Source organism: Carassius auratus, unplaced genomic scaffold, assembly GCF_003368295.1.
Source record: "Carassius auratus strain Wakin unplaced genomic scaffold, ASM336829v1 scaf_tig00215628, whole genome shotgun sequence".
In the NCBI taxonomy this organism is placed as follows: domain Eukaryota; kingdom Metazoa; phylum Chordata; class Actinopteri; order Cypriniformes; family Cyprinidae; genus Carassius; species Carassius auratus.
In genome coordinates, this window is record NW_020528169.1 from 102,740 (window position 1) to 130,209 (window position 27,470).

The 27,470-nt window shown below is 38.8% G+C and overlaps 1 protein-coding gene across 7 annotated transcripts; it reads right to left on the minus strand.

Moving 5' to 3' along the window:
* Positions 1–59: 59 nt before the first annotated feature.
* On the minus strand, positions 60–27,279 carry LOC113095117 (catenin delta-1-like). 7 transcript variants are annotated; one of them, XM_026260728.1, is made up of 20 exons: positions 26,976–27,278; positions 14,689–14,840; positions 12,292–12,363; positions 11,698–11,823; positions 11,327–11,607; positions 10,970–11,245; positions 10,639–10,894; positions 10,082–10,304; positions 8,886–9,078; positions 8,079–8,196; positions 7,491–7,644; positions 5,934–5,999; positions 5,687–5,814; positions 5,121–5,271; positions 4,808–5,003; positions 4,507–4,697; positions 4,363–4,410; positions 3,640–3,722; positions 3,265–3,365; positions 60–1,823 (listed from the first exon to the last, which is right to left on the minus strand). In XM_026260728.1, the coding sequence occupies exons 2-19, from the start codon at positions 14,833–14,835 to the stop codon at positions 3,306–3,308; spliced, it is 2,769 nt and encodes a 922-aa protein (XP_026116513.1). In that variant the 5' UTR covers positions 14,836–14,840; positions 26,976–27,278; the 3' UTR covers positions 60–1,823; positions 3,265–3,305. The 7 variants fall into 7 exon arrangements, with proteins under 7 accessions (XP_026116513.1, XP_026116514.1, XP_026116509.1 ...); XM_026260729.1 differs by lacking the exon at positions 3,265–3,365 and adding an exon at positions 7,068–7,085 and having other exon boundaries at positions 26,976–27,276; XM_026260724.1 differs by lacking the exon at positions 26,976–27,278 and adding an exon at positions 7,068–7,085 and having other exon boundaries at positions 14,689–14,835.
* Between the last annotated feature and the right edge of the window lie 191 nt (positions 27,280–27,470).

Here is a 27,470-nt window from a genome sequence, read left to right on the forward strand (position 1 = left end):
TGAATCAAGATCCACATGTTAGTGTTGCAGAAACATGTCAACAGACAGTACGACACAAATAGTTTTTCCTTTCGTCTTTAATTAAAAGATATAAACCGTAAATGCATTTATTTAAAAAATAAAACTGATTGCATATGCATTCACCCACAACACCCCCGAAAACAACATCAGCCCAAATCATAAAATATAGAAAAGAAAAAGCAACAGAACAAAAACCAAGAAGAAAACGAAATAATTAAAATTAACAAATATTCTCTGGTATATATAGTAAAATGTGCTTTTTTATCCATCTTCTTATCTCATCAAGCTAGAATCCAAATCTAGCTAAATCCTGCCTCAAAGAGATGCAATTTTCTTGTAATTAAAAGATTTCTTTATCTGTCTCCCTCAACACTGATCAATCGATTGATTCCTCAAACTTGTGAACAACCTCCTGTATCAAGACTCGGACTTCTGGCTCACATCCACTCAGTCAACAGCCAACCTTTCCTTTACTGACTCGAGCGTCTCGAAGGATTGGCCTGCGGATTGGCAGACAGGGAATTAAAAAGGAATAAAAAAAAATAAAAAATAAAAAACCATCCATTGCCCCTGGTGCCAAAGTTTCCATTCAGTAAATATCTACAACAGACTTACTGTGCATTTTTAATTATGCAGTCTAAGAAACAAGCACTGTACTTACGGATGTCAGAAAAAAAAAAAAAAAATGCATATACATCCTCAAATGTACACTCGTTCACGCTCTACAGACAGGCACTGAAACCAAACGTCCCTGTTCACCGCTCAACACAAACGACACGCTGAGCAAGTGAGGCACTCCAAGTACGCAGAGTGGATTTGTGGGACACGGTCATATTTACACATTCATTTACATTCAGACAGATCCAAGACCAGGGCTACCATTTGTCTCTGAGTTAAAGGCTTTTTTTTATCTTCTCTTTTGTGGTCATTTAATTGTCCTTCTAAATTAATAGTGAGGAACTCTCGAGTTCCCACACAGAAGCTAATCGTTGTCAGTGACCATTTTAAAAGACAAAACAAAGAGGGGGGGGGGGGGGTATCATCCCAAATAAGCTTTCCCACTCTGGAATTCTTTGCAGATTTGACAGCTGAATGAACAATTATACTTGCCTACCGCTAGAGAACTTTCTTGAATGCTACTGGTTTAAAAAACAAACAACAACAAAAACAGATCTCCCAATCAAATATCCCTCTGCATCTTTTGTGATGCTTCATCAACATGTGCACAACCACTTCCTAGAGACCCAACACTCCACGAGACCACATATGGATAACTTAAGGAGAATTGGTGGTCATCTAGTGCTTTCAGAAAATGACAAAAAATAAGCCTCATGCCCGTTGCAATTTATCAACAAGACACAAAACTTACCGAAAAACTCTATATACATTATTTTCTGCAGGCTGCATATGAATGATGCAATTTGGCATTACCTTTTTATCAATGTGAACCACAAAGCAGGATGAAGCAAAATAATCAAAACACCAATGCTGTACTATACTAATGTTCTAATAGATGCAGAAGCAAAAAATAAAAAGGAAATGATTCATAAAGCTAAATAGAGCTTGTAGTCCCTAGTGTTTCCATTATTTGACATAAAAAGAGTCTGTTTGACGTAGTGGCTGTACTCAATCACATTGATCTCAATGAAAGCAGGAGAGTGTCAACTTGAGAATGGAGTAAACTACAGAAGGGTCGTTGCAATTAGTGGCTATGGTCCCGTAAGTGATGAGATCAGAGGCTCAGCAGGGACAGTAGGCAGGAGGAGGAAACTCACGGCGGGTGATGCACACGATCAGTTTTTCTGTGGACAGAAACAGGATGAGACGTGAAGGTCAGATGTTGTACTTACTCGCTTACATTGATAAAAAAGGAAAATGATTCAGTAATGTGTCATCAGAGAGCGGAGATGGGAATTTGTGTGCATAACACAATTCACATCAGCCATTTTATGTGCCAAAGTGATGACGGATACAACCACTGAAACATCAGTCATGTGACCAGAGTGGACACATGAGAGGAAGAGATCAGTGTTGGGGAGTAACTAAAGTAGCAACACTACTAATGGAACGTGACATTGGCTGAGCTGTTTTCTGAACATATTTAATGTACTTTTCAGTCATTTGTTCAGCACCAGATTAATTAGAGCTCTAATGAAATCAATACAATAATACATTAAAAAAAACAAAAAAAACATGTGAAATATTGATTATTCAGTATTTTTTCTTTAGTCGTTCATTGCAAATTAGTTTAAAACAGATTAAATTGCACAAAAAGCTGATCAATTGTAAAATTTAAATTAAATAGTAAATTAATTTGAATTTAAAGCTGTCATCCCATTAGATATCCTTGTTTTTGCACCAGATAAATGGCTCCAACTGAAAAAAAGAAATGTTAAAAAAACATTACCTCGACTTTAGTAGTTAAATATTTCACAAAATAAATAATTATATAATTATTATTTTTTTTGTGAAATATTTCACAATATATATATATATATAATTATTATTTATTTTGTGAAATATTTAAGTCGAGGTAAAATGTTTTTTTAACATTTCTTTTTTTCAGTTGGAGTTGGATTTATTTTATATATATATATATATATATATATATATATATATATATATATATATATATATATATATATATATATATATATACACATACACATTTTTATTAGTGCTGTCAAAGGATTAATCATTATTAAATCACATCCAAAATAAGTTGTTTACATAATGTGTACTGTGTATATTTATTATGTATATACAAATACACACATTATTAAATATTTTGAAAATATTTATATTCATATAATTTATATTATATATAAAAAAAAATCTTAAATACATACATGAGTGTGTTCAATTGTTTGTTTTTGTGCAACGTAAACCGGTCTTCCTATTTTACATTTTTATTTTTGTATGAGATAATTATGGCCCCAGTAGTAAAAATTAAGTTCTAAAAATCCATTACGATAAATTCATTCATTTTAATAAACAGCTTGCATACCTAACTGCATTTCAGTAGTTGTAGCTTAATTCAACTACTGTGAAACTAAAGCTTTCCAATTTTAAAGAAGCTTCCCCAACACTGGACGAGATTTACAGAAATGAGTGAAAACCATTTCCACTCAAGTTCAGAATAACAAAATACAGTTAATGAGGGTCAGAACCACAAATACACTGAGCAGCACACATACACTTAAATATCCACATGAAGGCCATGCAGAAGGTGGACACACATACCATGCGTGCTCATGCACTGAGTGGGGGGGAGGGGGAGTGGCCTAACCATCATAAGAGTCCAACAGAGGCAAAGAGCCCCGCCTCTCCCCATACATTCCTCCCTGAGAGTCAAAGAGAAAGAGAGAGAGAGGATAAAAGAAAGGGAAAGGCATTGAAGAGGTGAGTGATAATGGAAGGAGAGAGGTGTGTGAAAGAGTTAGTTGAGGCGAGACCCCTCCTAGTATTATTAGTGAAATCACAGCAGGTTAATAACAGGTTTCAGGTTGTGTAGTGTGTGAGTTTTGGGATGTCTGGTGTGCTGAATTGCTTGTGAGGGAAGTTTAGTGAGAACAAGTTTGATGTGTGGGTGGATGTTCCCTTGCAGGGGTGTGTTACCTGAGGTGCCTCTCTGTCGGAGCGATCCAGAGTGTCATCTAAAGTGTTTCTCCGTCCTCTCTGGTCTATTGTAGAGTAAGCGTCTGGCATCACAGATAAAAAGCATTCAGAGTTGGGGAAATACTTTTTTCCCCCTCAAGAAAGTCACACTTGTATTCAGCAAAAGTGATAATCTGTAACACTATAAGTGTGTTTACTATTTCTTTTTTTTTTTCAAAAATGATGTTAAAATCAGCATATTAGAATGATTTCTGAAGGATCATGTGACAATGAAAACCTAATCCACCGGTGGAAAAAGTGGCAAAAATGTCATTTTTGACACTGTATATAACCATTAGGTGCGTCCCAGATCCTGTACTTATACACTATTCGATGATGTTTTTAGTTTAAATGGTGCGAGTAGTGCATTCACACTGAAAATTCCAAAAAGAAAAAAAAGTGCACTCTAAACAAGCGGATGGTGCACTTAAATAACCGCAAAAATGAAGTGTGGAATGTTGGACACTTCATGCACTCATCTGTCACAGCTTTAATTATGTAGCGAAGGTGGAGGGGCTATCAAACTCTGATTATGATTATGATGATTATGAATGACAAAACATCCTTATATAATTCATGCACTACATGGTTGAGTACATAGTGCTAAGTACATAGTACATAGTGCATAGTGTGTCATTTGGGAAGCAGCTACAATCTATGAGAATACAGTATGTGTTTTTTTACCTGGTCCCATGTCATTAAGAGGAATCATGTCTCGGTCCTGTTTGCCCCCTAACAAAGAGACCCAAACAAAGTCAGATCACAAAAACACTTGTTTGTTGCATTAACACACTAAAGAGCATTCAGCAGGAATGTGTTGTGTCTTACCCCGGTCTATTAGCGGCAGGGTGCTGTCCTCGTATCCTCCGTTGCTGCGGGTGTTGTTAGGAGGGTTAAGGTTCACCATGAAGTCTGTTTTCTTCCAGCCATCTTTCTCCAGCGTGCGGCGGAGATCTTTGAAGCCCCACACGATCTGCAGCACCTGCCCAGCGCCACGCACCTCCCGATCTGAACGGTTGCTATAAGGGAAAGCGGAGGATTGGCATTTGCAGTTAAATACTTGTTCCTCTTCAGTTTTCTCCAATGTGACCAGACAGTTTAAAAAAAAAAAAAAATCACTTATACATACCCGTCTTTGTTGATGAGCACCAGTCTCTCGATGCCCTGGGAGCTGCGCAGGGTTTTGGCCGCATCCACGCTGGAGCCGACCACCTCCGCCATAGTGCTGAGAACAGACACCACCGTCTCCTCCGAGAGCGCGCGCGCAGGCTGACTCTGACCACCGCCTGGCAGATTGGCCACCAAGTTAGGCACAGCATGCTTCCCTACACAGAGAGAGGAAGAGGAGAAAATGCACTGGGATTCGTTCACTGGGACTGTACAAATTTGGCTTTTTAAATATGAACAACACTGAATGGACATGAACATGTTTGCTCACATACCTAGCAGATCACGGTTGCGAGCATCAATGGCCAGGTTTCTCAAGGCTCCGGACATGGCTCGGACCACACGGTCGTTCCCATGAGACAACAGCTCGGTCATCATCGGCAGGCCATGCTCCTGTCTAACCACTGCTCTGATGTACCGCCCATACTGAAGAGAGAATGACAGAAGTTCAATTATAAAACTGTCAGATTTTTCCTCCTGATTAAATCACCTTTGGGATGTGTGACAACCAATCAGTATCATTAAATAAATGTGGCATATTTATTGTAAAAGAGGTCAAATGATACTTTCATTTACTTTTCTCCCCACTGATGTCGGTCATATTTTATTCAGTGGCAAAATAAACAAAAAAAGCTACAGAAGTTCAAAACGAAATTGTTTTTACAGCCCATCTTCCATAAATGCTTGTATTTCTATATTAAAGAGTTCAAGTTGCATTAGGTTTTCATAGTAAATCAAGCTTTTAATTACATAATAAAAATATGTCTCCTTTAATGATGAATAAGTCTAATACGGTATCATATCTTCATACAAAAATCTATTCAAAGTGACTATAACTCACAGTCCAGCGGCCCGCACACAGGTTCTGCACGGCCCCCGCCGCCGCTTCCAGAACCGAGGGGTTCTTGCTCTCTTTCAGGAGAGAAGTGTACACACGCACCACCTCTGGCTGGAACAGCAGCTCATAACCTACAAAACACAATCGGTCCGCTTTACTTCATCTATTATTTAACTACAATACGAAGGAAAACTAAACAAAGCATTAAAAGCATTAAAGCATTCAGAGCGAAACAAGACTGTCATTGTACCTTTGGCTGGTGTGCTTCTCTTTGGAATGTCAATAGTATCTGATGTTCCATCATCCTCTTTTTTTCCTGAACAAAGCAGACGGCATGAGCAACGAGTGAAATAGAGTAGTGACACATGAAGTGGCACAGAAATCTTATCTGCTGTTTAATGGTTGTGATGTCATTTGTGATTTAAGAGGACAAAGACTTCTTCAGACACCGTTATGGCAGAGGCTACGTTTATTCCCCGAGGAAAACCCCATGTGCTTTAATGACTGATGACTTTAAGCCCCATTATACTTCAAGCGAAGTCAAAGAATAAACTGGTCTGGTGTCATTTCAAATAAAATCAGCCTAAAACAAAGTCCATTCTGAGCTTGAAACGGCTTTGCTAAAGCAAACTTTCCATTATGAAGTCCACCACAATGACTAGTGAACACCTATGAATGACCATTCGACTTCATAGAGAGGTGACAGAGTGCAAGTTTAAAAGAATCAGATAATTCTCTTTTAATAGGTCTATATGATTAAAGATTAACAATCATTTAAGGTTTATAAAGAATGGAGTTATCAGAAGTGCTGCGTTCTGGCATCCTCTGGTGGCTACTAGTGAAATGTTATAACTACAGAAAACATTTTTACAGAGCAGTCACACAAAAATCATATCTAAACGATTTTGATGACATTTCCTAGTTGTCCAAGAACAGATTTGTAAACTCATGCTAAAGATTTATTGTCTATGATATGTCTGGATACCTACTGGGCTTTAAAACAGAGGCCCTAGTCTTCAGTGTCCAGCGACATAATCTGATACTTGTTAATGATTCCACGTCTACTTCCTTCAGATCAATAAAAACCTTATTTGTGTGACTGGTCCCCTTAAAATGCCTTCTACTTTACCAAAGTAGTCCAGCTCATAAAACGAATTTGAAATGGGATATATATATAAAAATTTAAAAAAAATATTATTTTGCCTTAAAACACTTGAGTTTCCCACTTCAGATGCATTTTCTGAACTTTGACCTGTAAATGTGTTAATGATGGGTTACAGTGAGATGAAAAAATGTGATTCCCATGAAAGCAAAGCAAAGCCTTTTTACTCCCTCCAAAAAAAAAAGGAAAGAAAATAAAAAATAAAAAGAGAGTAAAGCTTACCTTTGGAAAACCACTCGTCTGTTACAGGATAAAAAGACGTACGGATTGAAAGCAGAAGAGACAGATACAGAAGAAAATGAGAGGAAAGGACTGTTTTGGCAATAAAAAAAAAACTGCAATAGTGCCCCAGCCACCATACAATTATTCAGCAACAAACCCACAAAGCACATACTCGTGTGAAAGTCATGCACGTCGCATCTCCTTCGTGTGTAAACAAACTTGATCAGGCACATATCAAATTTACAAGCTTAACACACTTTAAAGTGTGTCCTATGATTAAGACAAGGAATAGACCTGGCCTCTTGGTTTGGTTTACACAACAGATCATGCACTAGAATGCAAAGATAGCAAGTTAACTTCTTTTCATTGGTGACGACCCACAGCCAGTGCCTGTGTTTTTCTTTAAATGAATCAGACACGCACCTTTGCCCTTTCGGGAGCTGAAGCAGCCGCCCTTTTGGGCAGGGGCGGGGCCTTGATTGACAGGAGCCGTCTCCTGATAGCGCTCGCAGCCTGGTATCTCCCGATGCACCTGATAGGACAGATTCCTCAGGAGACACACACTGTTCTCAATCAGCTGCACAAAGACATAATAAACATGATTAAATATTAGATACCGTGTAAGAGAATGAAACAGGACAGCTACCAATGCAAAATTTTGTTCTAATATATAAAATCATTGAAGACTTATTCTATTAACTAAAGAGTAATATATGAAGTATGTAATATATAAGTATATGAGTTTAATAGCAAAATAAATATTATATATATATTAATAAAGGTCAAACACCCCCCTTCCCAAAAAAAAAAAAACACTAGCTCTAAATAACCCTTCCCTGACCCAAATTATAACACCGCATCAATATGCAATAATAAAATTGACCAACAATGCTTTGTTCCCCCTTTGCTCTTCCCTAAAACGCTCTACTTATGTGCTTCCCCATCATAAAAAGAGTAGTGCGCACTAAAGTACAGCTTTCAAATCCCGGAAGGTCAAAGTCCAGTTGTTACCTTGTTGTCCACATCTTTACAGTTGATCTGTGACTGGACGATGTACATGAGCGAGTCGACCAGTCCAGTGCACTCCCTCAGCTTCCTCCTGGCCTCGCTTCGCTCCGAGCTCACATTCCTGAGAGCAAAACGTCATGCGACTAATTAGGACACAGCCGGTTTAATGTTTGGTGAAGTTTGGCATGCACAGAACATTTTAGCTCCAGGACATCACCTAAAACATATTAACCGAGTGTATACACAGATGGCATCTGAAAAGCTGAACGGGGAGGGTTATAAAAAGGCAAGACACCGTTAGCTCTACTTAAATGTAATCACGGTGTAAAACCATTCCTCCGACTGCTTTCTAAAAACAGGCGAGTAGGAGAAGTGAAGGACACTCTCAAAGAGAAGCACTCAAGGGAAATAAGTGGACTCAAAGATCACATTTCTCTCTTTTGTCCAAACTTGGTCCTGATTCTTTCACAACCTCAGAGGTTCCTGATCGCAAACACAATTCAAGAGCATTTCCTTTGCACTTCACTCCTTTCTTCAACATAAAATGCAGTTTCCTCACACACACACACACACACACAAACTTTCTTGACAGGAATTCTTTAGCAGCACTGAGGCACACCCCTCCTCCCTTTAACCTCTTTCATTAATCTGAATCATAAAACTGTCCCTCCTCAATGCATCCTAACACTTTCCTCCGCCTCTCTCTCTGACTTAACTACTCTTGATTCTCAGGCTGAAAAAATTAGCATTTGAATTAGCTCTCAGCCACTTTGGATAAAAGTGTTTGGCGAATGCATGAATGTAACGCACCTTAAGCAGCCGGTGGTGTTGGTGAGTGCCGTCTCCCACTCCAAGTGTCTGGGTTTGCAGCTCTCCTCTCCCCCCTCGTTCCCCCTCTCCCAGCCCGAGTGAGGAACCATCACCTCGTCGGACAGGGCATGCAGCGCATGGTCAACGATCTCCATCTTTACAGAGTCGTGAGACGACAGGTTCCACAGCGTGCCTGATAGAGAACGAGCCATCAGTCAATACAAGATGTAAGCGACAAACTGTCTTGTGCTTGAATCACCTGAAATAGGACGGTGACATCAAAATGGAAATTGACAGAACATGAGTCTCTAATGCTTTATTTGATCAGAAATAAAGTGAAAAAGCAATATTTTGCAATATTACAGCTTTTAAATAGCCCTTCTATATTAAATATTTTAAATCAATTTATTCCTGCCATTACTCCAGTCTTTAGTGTCAGATAATCGTTCAGAAATCACTCTAATATGCTGATTTGGTGCTCAAGAAATAGTTCTTAGTATTTGCTTAATATGTCAAAACAATGATAATTATATTTTACCAGGATTGTATGATGAAGTTCTGAAACAGAAATCTTCCATAATCTTAAAAAGGTAAACGTGTTTACTGTGACTGTTCGATCAATGTAATGAACTTAAAAAAAAAAAAAAATTCAATTCAATTCAAATATTAAATAAAATTCAAAGTGTATTAAAAACAGCCAAAAGAACTAAAGTTGAAATACACACATTTTCTAAATGCATGTTATTGATATTAAATGTAAATGATCAATCCATGCATCTTTTGTTTTTTCCTTTGAGCTCGTAATTTTTTTAATCAAAAGGTTAGATTTGTATCCGATGACATTTTACTGCATTCAAATCTGCCTCCAGCCAATCAACAAATAATGGATAAGTCCCCGTCCTACATTTTTCCTTTTTGGTTAAAAAAAATGGATTTGGTGCTAATCCCGGACGTGACCGTTGTCATGTCATGCTGAAACTAGTCTGTCTACACTGGATGTGGCAAAGTAAGCATTGAAAAATATTTGTTGCTAACAAGGCAGCAGTTTACTGACTGGGATTTGTTGTGTCGCATCCATTGTAGATAGCATCACTGATTATAATGATAATCACGCTACACCACGCCATTCACATCCGTTGTGGAGACGGTGCAAGTCGGTTTCATTGTGACTTTACTAGCATAAAAACCATTTGTACCCGTTATGGTGTCGGTAAGGTCCTGATCTCTCGTCTTCCTCAGTAGCCGAACCAGCGCGGGAATTCCATCACAGTTCTTGATGGCTATCTTGTTATCTGGATCTCGTCCGTATGAGATGTTCTTGAGTGCTCCGCATGCTGCGTAATGCACCTCCTTCTTTGGGTTATCCAGCATGGACACGAGGGCAGGGATCCCCTTCAGTCGTCTTACTTCTGACTTCACCTGCAAAGACAGAGAGGAAAGACTGAGGGCATGGAATCTGCACAGACACCATGTAATTTGGGTGACTTTTCATAAATATTAAGCAGAACAACCTTTAAACAATTCGGCTCAAGAAACTTTACGGAATTCTGAAGGATCATGTGACACTAAAAATTGAAGTAATGACTGATGAAAATTCAACTTTGCTTTATAGGAATAAGTGACATTTTAAAACAACAATACTGTTTTTTTTTTTTTTTTTTTATAAAAAAAAACTGACCCCAACTTTTGAACAGTACTGGATTTGAAGTTTAATATACATTTGTCCCAGCACCTTGTGTACATTCATACTAACCTTATCGTTCTTAAAAGTGAGATGTTGTAAGTACGCTGCAGCGTTGCTTTTGACAGGGTCCAGGCGGTAGTTGAGCATAGCGATGACTTCAGGAAGCTCCGGCTGCCTCCAAGCTGTGGGGGCGGGGCCTTTACGCAGAGTGCTGTCCAATGATGCCATGCTGCCTCTCTCTCCCTGAGCCAGCGGAGCTCCTCCTCCCCAATAATACATATCACCAGCTCCACTCATATCACCATCCAATGTGCCCTCATATGACCTACACAAAACCAACAGAGGTTCAAGCTGACTCACTTTTTTTTTGCCCTTCTCCAGTCAAAATAAATACACTTACCCTGTCCGGCGTGGAGGTGGTGCGTGATGTGCATGTGCCAACCGGGGCATTGTGCTGTAATGCATGGCTGGTCCCATGCCATAATCAGATTCGTCGTATCCCAGGCTCCTCTGATCATCCTCCAGGCCGTATGGCTCTGGTACAAATCGCTGAATGCCAGAGATCTCCATAGCACTGCCCATTCGTCCTACCTGGGGCTGGGCTGTGTACGGGTCCAACTGCGGCCGGCTGTGGGTGCGATACGCAGAGTCCAGCGTGCGATAGGCATCCACGGGCCTAAAGAGAAAGAACCAGGTAAATTAATTAGTAAATCCACAATGCTCGCACTCACACAATGCAAACGCAACAGGCACAGACCTGTAGCGGTCATCCATTCGTGTTCCTCGGCTGAGACTGGTGTAGGCTTCAGAATGAGGGTAGCTGCGCAAATCCTCATAGCCTGGTGGTCCATAGTGGTAGTTACGGGGGACAGTAGCGGTGGGGTAGTCCATGGGGCCAACCGGTGGCCTGTACACACGGTCCATTGGGGTATTACAACTTGGCATCCCAGTGACTGAACCAGTGCCATCAAGAGAAAGTGTGTCGGAGACTGAGGGAATGACTGTTCGTGTGGTAGTCGTCTTTGTGACCTTCTTTACCTGATAAGAGAAAGCACCATCATTATCCTTCCAAAGACAAGTAGTCACACTTGACAAAATATTGTCAGTTTAATCAGATTGCACACTTACTGTAGTCTCAGTGCGACGTGTGGTGCCATCATCACTGGTTTCAACTGAAATAATTGGCATCGACTCACGGGGGTCCTCCTCCACTGTGACCGACTCAACAATATGACCAGGGTCCAACATCCTGTACTGTAGCACAGACGCATTAACAAAGAACAATAGTGAGCATAAGGCAAGAACAGGAAGTGTGTACACTCACGCAAACACACCATCTGGAGAATTCGCTGGTGGACGGTAATGACAACACAACAACAAGTTAGTGCAGAAACAGAAGAATTAAGTGTGAAAGTATGCGCAGGAGTACATTTCACGTACACTGACACACAGGGTTCAACAACAGAGACCAGAGCTGTTTTACAAACCATAAAACAGATGAACAAGAAAGCATTTGAATTTACCCAGTGTACATATACCTTTTTTTTCCTGAATAAAAATAACTACCGTAACTAATCATTATTTAGTCCTATATTTTATAATAATACAACCATCTTAATTATATTTCATTTTTGTGAAATTATTATTAGCAGTAGTAGTATTCATATTATTAATCTAGTTGCACAATTGGAACAAAGAATCCATTGAGGACACCAAACTAACCTGAGTCCCGTTTATGTATCCGTCGCTTAATTTGAGCCGTTCTAACTCTGCATCACCAGTGACACGGCCGTTCTAAAGAGAGAGAGAGAGAAAAATTACAACAGCCCGAAACAACAACGAAAAAGAGATGCTGTCAATGTGGCCAGTGATCATGTCAGTGAATATCCAGAGAGACCACAAATTGTAGCAGGACCTCGGATTAAATATCTTGACAAATAAACATTTTCTTATGAAGGTTCATGCAAAGGACGCATAGGGATGAACAACACTTAGAACAAATGACTTAGGTTAATGAGTCCATTGCATAAGAGAAACATGACAAAGTTGCAGGAATGGATGATGGATGAATAAATGACTGCCAGGAATGAGAAGGGGGTTGACTGCTACTAGATAATATTACTCATGCTTTTACATGACAATGGCATGCAGCACCATTCACACTTCTCTACACACAAACCAGGGGATATGGGCTGTTGTACTGTTCCCAGTCCACAGAGGGAGCCGTGAAAGTAGATGGTAATCTTAGCTGACAGGCGGGCTTGTGGAAACCTGTCAGCAGGTAGGAACGGAGCCTGCTCAGCATGTTAAAATCTACACAACTATGTCAACAGAGAGCAGATACATATGATGGCGGCATTCCAAGCACTGCTGACCAGCTTATCTTTACATACATGTCTGTCTCTGCATGTTAAAGTGTGCTAGAGGAATAAATGGAAAAGATTTATGAAAGAAAAAAAAATTTTAATCGCCAATTTAAGCCGTATGGTACTTTTATGTGATGATAATACCTAGATCTCAATCTTTCTGTAGTTCTCAGTATCATTCACATTTGTGGTGAATTCAACAATGTGGAGCATCAAAATGTGTTGCACAAGCGTCGAATGGTGGTTCTCTTGCTCCATATTCAGTGCAAATGACATCTGAGAGTTATGACAGATGGAAAGCTTTTTAATTAAATCAAATTAAAACTATTGAAGTGGTGGCTAGAATGTTTGGACTGTATTTATGGTGCTTTATGTTAATTTCTATTAAGTCTTTATTAGTAAATAATATCAAGTCCCTATTTGTTATTATAAATTGAATTAACACAAAGTGCAACCTAGACATCCTGCAAAAGATCATGTTGCACGTAAGAAAATAAGCCGTAAGATAACGGTCTTATTAAAATAACGGTGTTATTAAAAGGATAGTTTACCCAAATATGAAAATTGTCATTTACTCTCCCTCATGTCATTCCAAACCTATGAGTTTTTTTTTTCTTATGTTGAACTATGATCAGCTATCATTTTGAGTGATTGAAAAAGCAGGAAAAAAATGAAATGAAAATCCTAAATTTAGAAATGTTGGCACTTGAAATGATAAATCAACAAAAACTCACAACTGACTGAAGTTATACAAAAATACTTAAATGACAAGCACATAAATTGCTCAAACTAAAATGGAAATGAAAAAAAGGCAAATTCAAAACATTATTAAATACTACATTATTATATAAATGACACTAAAACAACAGTTATTTTACACTGAGAGAGTATAAATGACAGAAAATAAATTTTGGTGAAGTACTGCCAATTTTGAGAGATTATGTTTGTCTGATGTATCTGAGTGCCAAGAGAAGCAAAAGTTGTCTATGCATCTATCTAGCCATGAATAAAACCTTCAGATCTTTTGAAATCACACACCCAGTCGACGCCCTCGAAGGAGGGGCAGTTCCTAAGTAGAATCCCGCAACCAATCAGAGAAATCTTCTAGTCTGAAGTAAACTGAGATTAAGACGATACTTGACATGTTCGCATTGAGCAATTGCCACCATACAGATAGAGCTTTCTGACATCCTTTACACACAAGGGAGACTCATCTCACTAAACCGGTTTGTTATCTCTCCACTCACAGGCATCAGAGGAAGGGGGTTTTGGTGTTGAGAAAGTTTCAGTGATATCTGAGACGTTCACCATGAGGACAGTGAGTAAACGAGGGAAATTCCTCTTCGCTGAAGAATTCTCATACCGCTAAGTTAAACAGAAAGGTTACGGACACATGTACAGACATGCGTTTGTGTGACATTCACAAAAAAAATAAATAAAATGGTTATGTGGTAAACAAATTGGCGACATGAGGAAACATGCAAGGGAAGTGTGACTTTAAAACAAAGTATTCTGTGATGCCATAAACCGCAGAATGAAGCAGACGGCTGCGCTTTATGACGAGAAAGGGCGGGTGGTGAATGATGACAAGAGGGAAGGATGCAAAAAGTGGTTTCTGGTGACATTAGACACAACGGTGAAGGATGGGTTAATCGCCATGCTCCTTGAGGTGCCAACATTGGTGCAGAGTGGTGCAGCATGGGTGATGATGCGGAGAACCCTGCTGCTGCGTGATTGGCTGGGAAGGCGTTACCTGCAGGGTGGGGAGGGGGCGGGGTAGGGTACCGGAGGGCCCCACGCTCCTCCTCTCCTCCTCCAGAGCTCGAGTCAGACGCTCGAACTGCATCTCCTGCTCTCGCACAGAGGCCAGGAGAGATGCGGCATTCTCACACTGCTCCATACACACTGAGAGAAAGAGGACAGGGTTACACACTCGCACACACCATGAGACTCATGACACACGTGCCCCGAAACACACACACACAAACATGCGCTCCACGCAGACACAAATACACCACATAAGGAGGAGAACGCAACGTGACCCATGCGGCAAGCTAAATCGAGATACGGTAACTCTGAGAGACGGAAAAGAAATGTGAGAGATAGAGAGAACATGACAGACAGAAAATAAGAACTGTGAAGAGACGGGTGCTAACAAAGCGCTTCAGACGCAGACGTGATCACGCTGCCACCGCTGAGTGACAACACACAGAGGAAACCAGACCGGTTTACAGCTCGCAGATAGGAGAGTGATTCAGACGCTGTGTGAGAAGAGATTGTGTCGAGGCAGGAACGACGAGTGCAGACACAACAAGTAATGAGCCAAGGTCGGTTCAAATCAAAAGCAGCTCAACGAAACCGTACTGCAGCTAAAGAAACGGTCCGTTCTGCTGTGCTGGCCTTTCTGGAGGCCATTTCACTGTCTGACAACTGGAAACAAACTCTGTGTTTTAATGCTTAGGCATTTTCTAAATAGCACTGCAGAAGTAGCACGGTACTGTCAGCAAGACATGTATAAACAATGACATTGAATAATAGATTTGTTAAATGATAAAAATCTTCAAATGTATAAATACAGATAAAATTAAATAAAGCTAAACTAAAGCTAACTAAAACACAAAACAAATCATGGTATTGTTGTCATAAAGACTCATTTGTAACTAGATGGTCACTGCAACTAGTGTTGTCAAAAGACCCAGTACTTTGGTACCATGTCTGTACAAAAAAAATTAAAATGTCACGGTAGCAGGTTTCTTTAAGTACCGGTGATACTGAGTACCCGGTCAACCCGGTTCTTGACGCATACAGCGCTATGATTTCCGCGAAGCAGAAAACGCGGACGGAATCTCAAAACCCAGTCATGAAAATTAAACTCACATTTTAATAGGGATGCACTGGTTGACCGGCCATAAATCGGAACCGGACGATTTTTTTTTTTTTCGGCGCCTCGCATGCACAGACTACATTGCAATCGTTCGCTATGTCATTTGTGTGGAAAAGTATTTCGAAATCTGTGCGCAGGACACCGTTCAGCGCTGGAAATTGAGCTTCATGTCTGAGGCACAGATAGCAGGAAGCGAACAGCAGTTGTTGTACTGGCCCACAAATAAGAGAGCCCCTTCCCCGCACCCTGAACATGAGTAGACCGTGAAGAGAGGTTCAGCTCAACTTCTCATGTGTTGGATGAGAAACGAAACGGACTAAACTGTGACAAAACTGAGATTTTTTTTTCTTTTTTTTTTCGTTTTATAAAATGAATGTTTCATTCATCCAATTTAAGAATTTTAGGGTAATGATTCACATTTATATTTTTTAGATTGAGACAATAAGTTATTTATTTTTCAAAAATATATATTTATAGATCATTACCCAATTTTTATTTTTAATTTTATTTTTTTTGGATGAATGAAACACTTTGCATCTTTGTTTTATTCGCATCAACATTATTTGATTTTAACATTTTGTAATGTATTTATATAGCATACTTTTATTTAGTCTCACTGGTAAAGACCTTTTTTATTTTATTTAAAACCAAATTTAAAAACTTAAATACTGAATGCTGATTAAGCAACCTCTTATTGAATGCGTGTTGCTTGTGTTGTTTGGACTGTAGAACTATGAAGTTGTTGCCTTTAATTTCACATGATTACAGTTAATCTTTTAATTTAAGGCCAGTTCAATGTAGTTTCAACCCAATTAAAAAACAAAAGCTAAATGCTGATGTCTGTACCATCCATGTTTGTATTGAATGTAGGCTACTTACTGTGCAGTTACTGCTGTTAATTTCAGATGGTTACAGTTATTGTTTTCAATAGCCAAAAGCCAGTTTGACCTATTAAATACCAAATAAACATCTTGTTTATGCATACCTTCCCTTCTTTCTTGTTTGTTGCTTAATTTTTTTTTTTTTTAAATCGGAAATCTGTATCGGAATCAGCCAGATTGCTTGTAAAAAAAAAAAAAAATCGGTATCGGAATCGGCCATGAAAAATCAACGCCCTACATTTTAATATGGACAGTCACAGAATTTGTCAACGGCGGCATAAGTTAACCAAATCAATTCTCCATATGGACCAGTATCTGTAAATGTTAAGCCGCAAAAGTTGAAATATGAATCCTGCATGTTCTGCGGGTCTCTGTGTGAATGAATGAATGGTAGAGACATGCGAGTTTGTTTACTACATAAACTGAAGCGCGTGACGCTTGCAGTAATGAGGACATAAATACATCAACATCAACAGAACTGTTCTGAGTCACTTCACAAGCATTTAACAGTTTCATTTGAGTAAAACCAGTGTCAATTTAAAGGTATTCTCGGCAACACGTCAAAATAATAGTTTGTTTAAAACAATATTTCTTCCATGTTTTAATTTTAATAGCAAATCCCCTTTATTTACCAAAAAACAAAAGGTTAAAATTTCATTAATTAAAAGACTAATTCAATTTGGGTGAAACTTGTTTACTGTTTTTTAATAATTAAATTACTTGTAGAAAAACTTTAAACACAATTGTAAATAAGTATAAAGAAAAGAATGGTACTGCTTTTATTTTTAGTGATACAAAGTGTGTGTTTTTTTAATTAGCATATTTTTGTGTTTTGCTTTGGTACCGAAATTGGTACAGAGAAGCGTGGTTTTCCACTGGTATCGGTACTGAATACTGAAATTTTGGTACCGTGAAAACACTAACTACAACTATACACCATAATTAAAAAATGTTATGTTACAGGTCAAAGAAATTAAGTGCTATACACACACACACACACAAAACAGTATTTTAGTACTTTACAGGCAGTATCTGCTCACTGCATTTTTACCCTGGTTTTAAAATAAGACTCTTATTAACTAACAACTACAGTGAAGTTTATAAAACAGCTGGAGATGCTACTGTGAAAGCTCCGTGATCTTTTATTATTATTCACTGTTAAACATAGAAGCTCCAGTGTTAGATGTGAAACTTATCAAGATATCAGTAGTGTAGTGTATAAATAACTGCTTCTGTGAGTTCAGGCTGCATTTGCTCGTTAGCACCACTGATCTGGGTGGGGTGCAAACGCTGCGTGTGAACGGCAGGTGGTAAAAAAACACCACCACCTCTGGAGCCCTCATCTGAGCCCTGATAACAGCACAGTGATGTGCTCTGAAACATGACTGATGTCATCTATGGGAAGCTGAGTCAATTTGATTCAGGTCAAGAGAAGTTTAAAAGGTTCCCTGGAAGAGCTACAAAGAGGGAACGGCAGCTTTACACAATCTATATAACTTACACAAAAGGGAAGATAGAGAACCAAAGAACCATTTCTGATCATTTCCAACTGAACTATTTTTTTTTGTTTTATTACGGTTAAGCCAAAGTGAAAGAGAAACAAGGCTTTACCTGCCCTTGTTCGGGAATCATTACTACGATATAATTTCAAAAGATAACAAAAACATAACTTGGGCACATACATCAATGGGCCAAATGTAAAAACAAAATTCCAAACCTGTGACAAAACAAGCGATAAATACAACTGGAAATCCAAATTCCCCTAGAAATCACCTGCATGCAAGAACAACCACATTACTATGTTTCCAGGAATAATTCATTCAAAGAAAAGTCAACATTTACTCACTCATTCTCATGCCATGACTAGTCTATAAGTGATAGCTGGTAGTAGTCAACTAATATGAGCTTTTTAATTGCCAATGCTGATATCTGAGTGTAAATTAATAATATAATATATAAGAGGAATATATTGTTCACCCTGCTATACATTTAATAACTTATTTGTAAATGTTTTGTAATAAATGCATAATTTCTGCAATTAAAAGATTTAAGTTTAGTAAATATAAGAAATAAATTAAAGGATCAATATGAAACAATTTGAACTTGATAAATCTGTGAAAGAATCTGATTTTTACTTAATTATTTAACCCTATTATAATATTTTTCACAAACTGTTAAATTATGAATAAAATTAATTGTAACCAGCAGCGCACTCAGTAATCGGATAAATTTGTGAACACTGGAAATCATATTTTCCTAAATAAATACAAATAATAAAACACGTAACAATTATTTTTTTATCTAGTACAAGTGAATATGTCATGGATCTATGACATGAATAACTTGAAATCAAGGATTTAAAGTTGCTTAATCGACTCAACTCTCTTGTCTGTATCCAACTCACGCACTTTGCATCCTTCACATATCATAAAAAAGAAAGATAAGCTAAGCTTGAATATGTGAACGCACAAAAGAAAAGCTTTAACTTCTGGAAAGATTATCCATGAAAGTGTCTTTATGCCTATTGTGCAACATTGGTCCACTCACTGGAGCCTTTAGGATGCAAACAATGCAACATATTTTCTGTGCAATATGATATTTAATAAGGCTTAAATTTTGTTTGTACTGTCTTTGTATTGTATTGTTAAAAAGCAAACTGTTTATCACTGACTGTACTCCAGAAGAGGCTTAACTTTGCACTATTGCCTTGTTTGTATTGGTTTGTGTAATGTATTATATAGTAATAACACTTTTGCTCTATTAAAGATGTTTAAGTAACATGAGACTGCACTGTTAGGGTAGCTCAACATTCACTATCCTTGTATAGTGACAATAAAGAATCTTGAATAATAAACTTAAGTTTTAGCCTAAAATATACGGCTTGAAAAGACTTCAGAACATGTGGTTAAATACTGACAGTTTTAATGGCTGCATATAAAACTGAACTATAACGCATGACTCATACGGATCATTTTAAGGTACTTTGAGTTGTTTTAGGAACTTGATCGCTTTTGATCACTTTATGCTTTGTTGGATGGAAAAGAACAGCATGGACATTCTTCAAAATGCACACAAGAACGATCATCGAATGTATATTTTCAGGTGAAAAAGGTATTTAAAACAAATAAAATCACAAGATTCCTAACAGCTAGTCAAAGCACTCCCAAACAGTGGTCTTTAACTAAATATGGACTCGAAGACCTAAAACAATCAATCTGGGCTTTGACTCTTTATCTACAGCTCTGCAGGGATCGAAACTTCCCAACATCTGTAACAAAGCCACTGCATAAAGCACAAACTCAACTGAGATTTCTAGACATGCACAAAACTACCGTGCATGTCAGAAACTATTTTAAGGAGACCACAAAAGCACAACAATCCAAGAGCGAAAAAGAATCCCGAAAAACAAACAGCGGCTATCATGAGAGCAGGACTGAAATGGAAGCATACAAGAGTCCAGGCCAAAATGTACAAAACGGCAGCATAGGAAAAGCTCCGCCCCCCCCCCCCCCCGAGTGCTGTGGCCACTGAAGATTCAAGAAGCGAACTCAACCCGCAACCAGCTCAGGAAATATTTGCAGCTGTCTGCCTGGTGGTTAACAGAACAATAGGAAATGTGTGTCCACTACAGAGAATCAGTGGAGAGGGGGACAGCAGCGGGGTGTGCATATGCCGTGGTGATTTTAGTTTGCCGGGGGGGTGTGGGTGTGATGATCGCATTGTCCTTGAAAACACAGATGCAGCAGTCAGTTTCATCTAGGACTGAAACTGTTTTCCACCTCTCTTCGACTTCCCTCCCCACAAAGCAAACAGACTCTCGTAGAAAGCGAGGAATGAACACACACACACACACATTCCAGCTTGTATTGTGGCATGTCAGATCCTGTCTCAGCTCCTCTGGCCGCTCGAAAATAACTGAAAAAAAAAAAAAACACTTCTCTTCCTTTCTCCTTATATGTCGCTCTTTCTCTGCATTCCCTATGACATATGTCCTCATTCTTTCCCTAAGCCTCTGATTGAAGAGTGTGTAACCAATGACTCATTCACATCTCAGACCGTTTCTGGCTAATGCATGCATCATCCAGACAACAAAGACTTCTGATACACTTTTCACAAAGTTGAACACAGAGGGGAGCGTCTTAATTCTAATGGGAACTCTCTGGGAATACTTCATTCTGATTGGTTGATGGCAATATTCTGTGGTTAAACATTATTGTGCTTGTGTTAGTTGCGCATCTCTCATTCCGCTCTGTGGTCTCTTCGACCATTATAATTTAATCTTAAACCATTATTTTACGTCCATTAGTTTGTTTATTTAATAAGTAGTTTGTATTACGTGCAGTAATGTACAGAGAATTAGTCGTTACTGGAAAATAAACCCCATTCAGGATGATAGAAGGATATGGGTTTTGCTTTATTTCACTATGATGACCAGCTGGAACTGCATTAGTACCAACTAGACACTCATCCCACGAGACGAGGAACGAGACTGGGTTCACGAGGACGAGACAACACTTTTTTTTTTTTTAAGGAATCCTCAGTGATGAAATATATAGGGAAAAATTGTATTTTATTCAACTGAAAAACACAAAATGCAAAAAATGTAGTTGCATTTTGAAATCAATTTGTACTTTATGAAATTAAACTTCTATTTTAATGAATTATATGCAGAAATAACATGAGAGCTGCAAGATCGTAACAGACATAGCTGAATCGCTGTCATTCAGGAATAAGATCACGTGGGTGTTTGATTTGAGATCGCCATCTTTAAATGATTAATCTTGCAGCTCTAATGTAAACACTGCAAATTGTTTTGCGAGACAAATCGGATCTAGTCACATCCCTAGTACCAACGTAACTTTGTTTTTGAGAAATATTATTAAACAAAACATACGCTTGTAAAGAATGATTTTCGAAGTTGTAAATAAAACATTGTTAAAGTAAATTTTTCAATCCGTTTAATCTTGATGTTTAAAACAAAGCCATTTCTTTGTAATAAGTTGCACTAGAATTTGTTCAAGTGTTCTATCATAGAATAAAACATTTTCAAACATAAATCAACAGAGAAGTGGCGTATCACAAAATCGAGTTATGACATTTATTAAAAAGGTCAAAAATAGTTAAAGGAAACATTTATGGATGAATTGTTCACAATAAGCTTGTTAAGAAAACTGATATGGTGCATTTCCATTTCATGCTGCAACTCCACAACTGTAATGACACATACAAGTGACACCTTGCAGACAAGACGCTATAAAACCATGGTGTGCGGGTGTGATTGTGGTTCACAACCAGAGCTTCGACTGTGTCTGAAACAGAAGGCAGCTTCCTTTGCTGACTAGTCAATCAATGACTTCACAGACAGCAGTTTTTGTAAAAAGGTAGCTAGAATAAAGGAAACCAGTCTTCTAAATTATAGACCAAAGAGATGGACTTCTAGCACTAAAATGCTACACAACAAGTGAGCTGAAATCAATTCAAATCAAACATGAATAATGAAAGAAATCAAAAAGTAATAAATATCTTAAATATTTACTTATGATTATATTCTGTCTAATATAAATATACATCAGTGAGATGAAGGCTTCCAAGTAGACAGGATGTTACACATTTGTAAGCTGCATTTTTCAAGTTTCAGACACAGCCTATTTGCTTTACAAATAGGCCTCCACAGGACGCTACCAGCGAAAGATCTCGTCTTCTAAGGAGAAAACTGTCATGGGACGACTCCCTAAATAGGTCTGACCTAGAACACCCTGAAACTTGGGCAAGAATCATATAAAACATGGTTTAACACCACAGGTACACTATATCTGCAGAGCTCAGCGTGCTGAAGTATGTGTCAAAAACCCAGCATAACTGGCACAAAAAAAACACATCTGGTCAAATGCCAGTCCATATTAAGAAAGCGTGATTCATAATGCACCAAAACCCCACCGAGACTGCCCTGAGCTCTGGAGGGATTACAGAGAAAGTGCCCTGTGTGACATCATCAACACATCATCAAAACCATTTGACTTTAGAAGCCTCATGACAGACGGAGGTAGGGATGGCGAAATTAGACATAAGTCTGAGTCATTTCATTTGCAGGTGCTTAACCATTTGCATCCTTTAATGGGATAGCAGAGGTATTAGACAGCTAAGCCACTAAGAATCCAGACTCTAAACACCTTTGGGTTGAGATAACACTTACAGCGAGATACAATATAACAGGACACAGTTTAAACATTAAGGGCAAGAAAATTGATCTTGCTGTTTAACAGACTGCAACTGCAGCAGGCGGTCAAATATGATCATCATATGCACGTGGGAGGCAATGCAGACAACAGCTGCTGACTTCTGCTCCAAATATGTGGTTTATGGGAAGAAAAACATTATGTGGACTATAATGTGCCTTCATATAGAGAGACTCTGAGACAATGTCAATACAGGTGTCCAAGTAGGAAAACACTTTAAGACCTTAATCAGGGTAGAGTCATTAAATTTTTGATCGCAACAAAAACAAGGCTGCGAGAGACAAAAGTACGGTATGTTCAATGGATTTTACAACAGTAAAATTGATCCGACCGAAATAAAAAAGCTGCATTAAAAAGTTGAGTTTGAAAGGGAGTCATGAAAACTAAGTGATCTTGGATTCTTCTGCCACTGTCAAGACTGTAAGTCTATCCCTCACAATCTGGCTTTCATCCGCGTTAAACTCAATATGGCGTCTAACCTGACTAAGGTGTATAGCATTTGTAGTGCTATCTCGCCACACATCATGCATGCTTCTGGGTTCCTGCTGACTCAGGCAATGCTGTGCAATGTAAAGAGCAACACCATCAGCACTGGCTCGTCTCCAGTCTAATGCTCAGTGAACTTTGGTACACACAGAGCCATCTGATCCACAATCAGTCATGCGCTTTAACCCACTCAAACTGCAACTCCAACCCACATTCGATGTATGTTAAAGCCTCAAAGCATTTGGGAAGTATCTACTGACCTTTTCTGCACAGACACATGAATTAGTCTTTATAAATTATAGCCTTTACTTCTCATTCAGTCAGAACGCAGGGACCAGGAAACTGGTGCTGGTGACGTAATGCTTTTCAAACATCAACCTGAGGCCGTTACTGCAGGTACAAGGTAACAAGGAGGGGCAGACCTTCCTGTCTTCCTGTAATGAATGACGTTGCCTGGAATTTGAAAACCTAAAGTATAGTGTTGTAACCACTGAGGAAAAGAGAAGGGTGTGCTTTTTTTAAACCATGCTTGGAAGAACTATTACTAGCTCAGTTTCTCTCCACAAAGTTCTTTCCTTTGGAAGAACTGCAATAGAACAAGTGGTTATACTTTTTGGGGGGGCCAAATTGCTTTAACAGAGACATAAATGATACATTGGGCTATTTCTGATAAAAATGGAAAAGTATTATCTTATGAACAATTTATGAGTACATAGGATTTCCCTATACATTTGGAAGAATAACTTATTAAAGCAAGCCCCTCAACTCCTATACAACTAGAAAGTCAGCAACTCTTTAGCAGTTATCACTTCCAAACTGGGTTAGATGAGATAAAAAACACATTTTTCAAAAACAAAACTTTTTTGGAAACTTCTGTTGCCTGTAATATGTTAAAGACCAGCTGGCTGGTTCTCCACATTAAAATCAGATAAGAGGTCCCAAGCAAGATTTAACCCGTCAGTTCTTTAATCGCCATTTAATCTTCCACTGACATCCCATAATACGGCCATCAATTAGTATCCCTCATGTTATTTCAAACCTGTATGACTTGGAATATAAAAATATATTTTGAGAAATGCTTCAGTGTTTTGTACAATGAATGTCAATGGTCACCAACATTATTCAAAAAAAATGTTTGCAGGAGAAACAAATCCATAAAGGTTTGGAAGGCCACAGGGGTGTCTAAATGATGACAGAATTCACATTTTTGGGTGAAACATTCCTTCAAGCAAAAAGGTTGTAGCATATCGTTTATAGAGTCACTGTTCAAGCATGCAGCGAAGTGCCTTTTTGCTTGATTGTTAATACATAATAAATGTGAGAAAACATTCAAAAACCTACCAATCTAATAAATCAAAAGTCTTGATCTGTCATTTGTCATTTTAACTTCATAAACAAAACAAAAAAGTATACACTTACTTAATGCCCAAGGTCCCAAATGTTCTTTTTAAAGTCCAGATTTGATCTTTTAGATGTTAAAAATGTTCCGCCTTTTTATTCTACTACTAATAAATTATTATTATTATTATTATCATCATCTTTGCATGGTGCTACTCTGGTTTATTTTTACAGTAATGCACGCTACAATTTACCACTATTATTTTGCACCGGTATGCTATGTTAACTGTATCCTGCATACATGTTAGTAAGAAATAATTAAACCGTTTTTAAAAACAGTGCTGTGTCCTTCCGCGTTTGAAAGACACACCCTGCTGTTAACATTAGAGCCGGTCATTACCGCGGTCAGACTATTTGGTTACCAGTCCTCAAAGACACACCTCCCCTCGCAGTTTTTGACTCATTCTTCACTAATTCAGTTAGTAACGGGAGGATCGAGCTTCCTCTATGGGTGGGGGGCGTCTTAAATCGGGCGAGTGTACACACGCACCGGTCTTTACAGGTCAAGGTAAGAGAGGAAGTCCCAAACATTCCTGCTTTGAGCCCTTTGGTTTCTGCTAAGGGTCTGATCATGAGCGAGCAGCACTGACGGGTCGAGAAGTAAATCACACACACGCACTCAGTGTAACCTGCTGCTTCACAGGGGTTGTGTGTAAATGAGAGTCACTGTTAACACACACACACACACACACTGGACCGCGCCTTCCCCTTCCCCCACCCACACACTAAAATACTAACTCAACAGGTTCCCAAACTTTTCTTCGCAATGATCATTGACTATATTCCGATTCCGAACTGACCGAATCTTGCCCTCTTCTGGGAAAAAAAGTAGTCAAAGTCAAGCAAGCCTGAGGAACACAGCGCACCTGTGAAGCTCAGTTCAGGTGAAGCAGTAGTGGCCAATGCGATATACTACATAAACATGTGACTCCTGACCCAATACACATCTGAAACACCAATCCATTCATCCTCATTTGAAAAATGGCGTTATTTTGATTTCAGTTAAATCCACTAGTTTATTAAGAGCCACTTCAATTTTTTTTTAATACCAAAACTAATTGGATACCATATTTTCCAACTTTTTTTCCCTATTCTCCATAAACAGTGCTTCAAATAACTTCCGCAAACTCAGGTGTGTTCACGGGCCTTGCCCTGTTTGACTTCACTGCAGTGAACAGTTCCTCACTGACATTTATTCACCAACAGATGCATTACCTACAGTATAAATTCACATATCAAAAAAATAATTGCGATGACACCTACAATTACATCAAAATAAATTAGTCTCGAGAATAAGAAAAAAAAAAAAAAACAGGCGGAACATTCCCACTGAGGAATATAAACCATTAAAATCGACACATTATTAGATGTGAGGCACTGACGCCAATCTAAATGTAAATCAGCTTCTGGAATAATTCGGTGGAATTATGTCTTGAATATAAACATTATTAATACAATAGCACGGTCAGGTTTACGTATGCACATTAAATAAAAGAGTTCCCAAAACCCAGAACTTTATCCGCTCTATTTATCCTGAATATCGGTTAAGGGAAAACAGCAGAACCCTCCGCTCCCAGTTATTCTCTCACAAAGCCAGCATTACAGAACAAAGCAAAGACAACGCACTCGATTTACAGACGAACTTTGAGGAATTTCAGGGACGCAAGCTCCCTCCGTCCCAAAGATCCTCCTCACGCTCGTGCCATTTCGATTAGCACGGCGGCTAACCCCACTAGCCTGCTAACATGGAAAGCTGGCTAACTTTGTTCTAACATTAACGTTACTCCTCAATTACGAGGCCAAACAGGGCAAACCAGAAGACAACAAAGAGAGCTATCAGAACAAACAGAAGAGTTTCCATGGAGTCTACCTTTGTTTATGGTTTCGTTAAAGTCCCGATGTGAGGTCGTGGCCTATCGAAACGGGCTTCTCTATGGCCAGTTTCAGATTTTCCAAGCGGTAGGAACTGATTGTAATTCCAAACGTTTGCTGTTCTATATTTGGGCGTTTCAGCCCCACGTTACGCCAGACGCATCTGCCCTATATTATGAGTTCGCTTCCTAAAGACCGGCCTGTAACGCGTTTCTTCCGACGAAGCAAAACAAAGAAGAAACCTGAGATTGAACAGATTTAAGGAGTCTTTTTAAAAACCCACCAATCTATCTGGCTCCCCTTGTTCACTCCTCTCTGTGCTCGTCGTCCCACCGTAGAGCGTCTGACCCCTCCCCCGTGGAGCAGGAGTTCAGCTCACCGACACTCACACCGATTTGGGCGGGCACACGGAGCACTTTTCAATATGCAAGCGAAAGAAAACAATCGCAAGATCACGCTGCAGAGTTGCTCTTTCGATGTTAACGCACTTAAACGCAGTCATTCGTCGTCGTGTGAAGGATCAGACTGCGCTGTAGATGATATGCCGCGAAACGACGACTTTTCGCTGCACCTGTGAACCTGCGATACTTCGTCACGGATTGACTGGAAATCTGAGCTGAGAGAATTCCACCAAAATGGAATCGTTTATTAGGAACAAAGAGAATATATACATATACAAATAAACATAAAAAGGCAAAAAAAAGAATGCACTACACTTTTCTCACATAATTCATTCATATTTATTAAAACACTCTTTTGTTTATTAATTATATTTTGT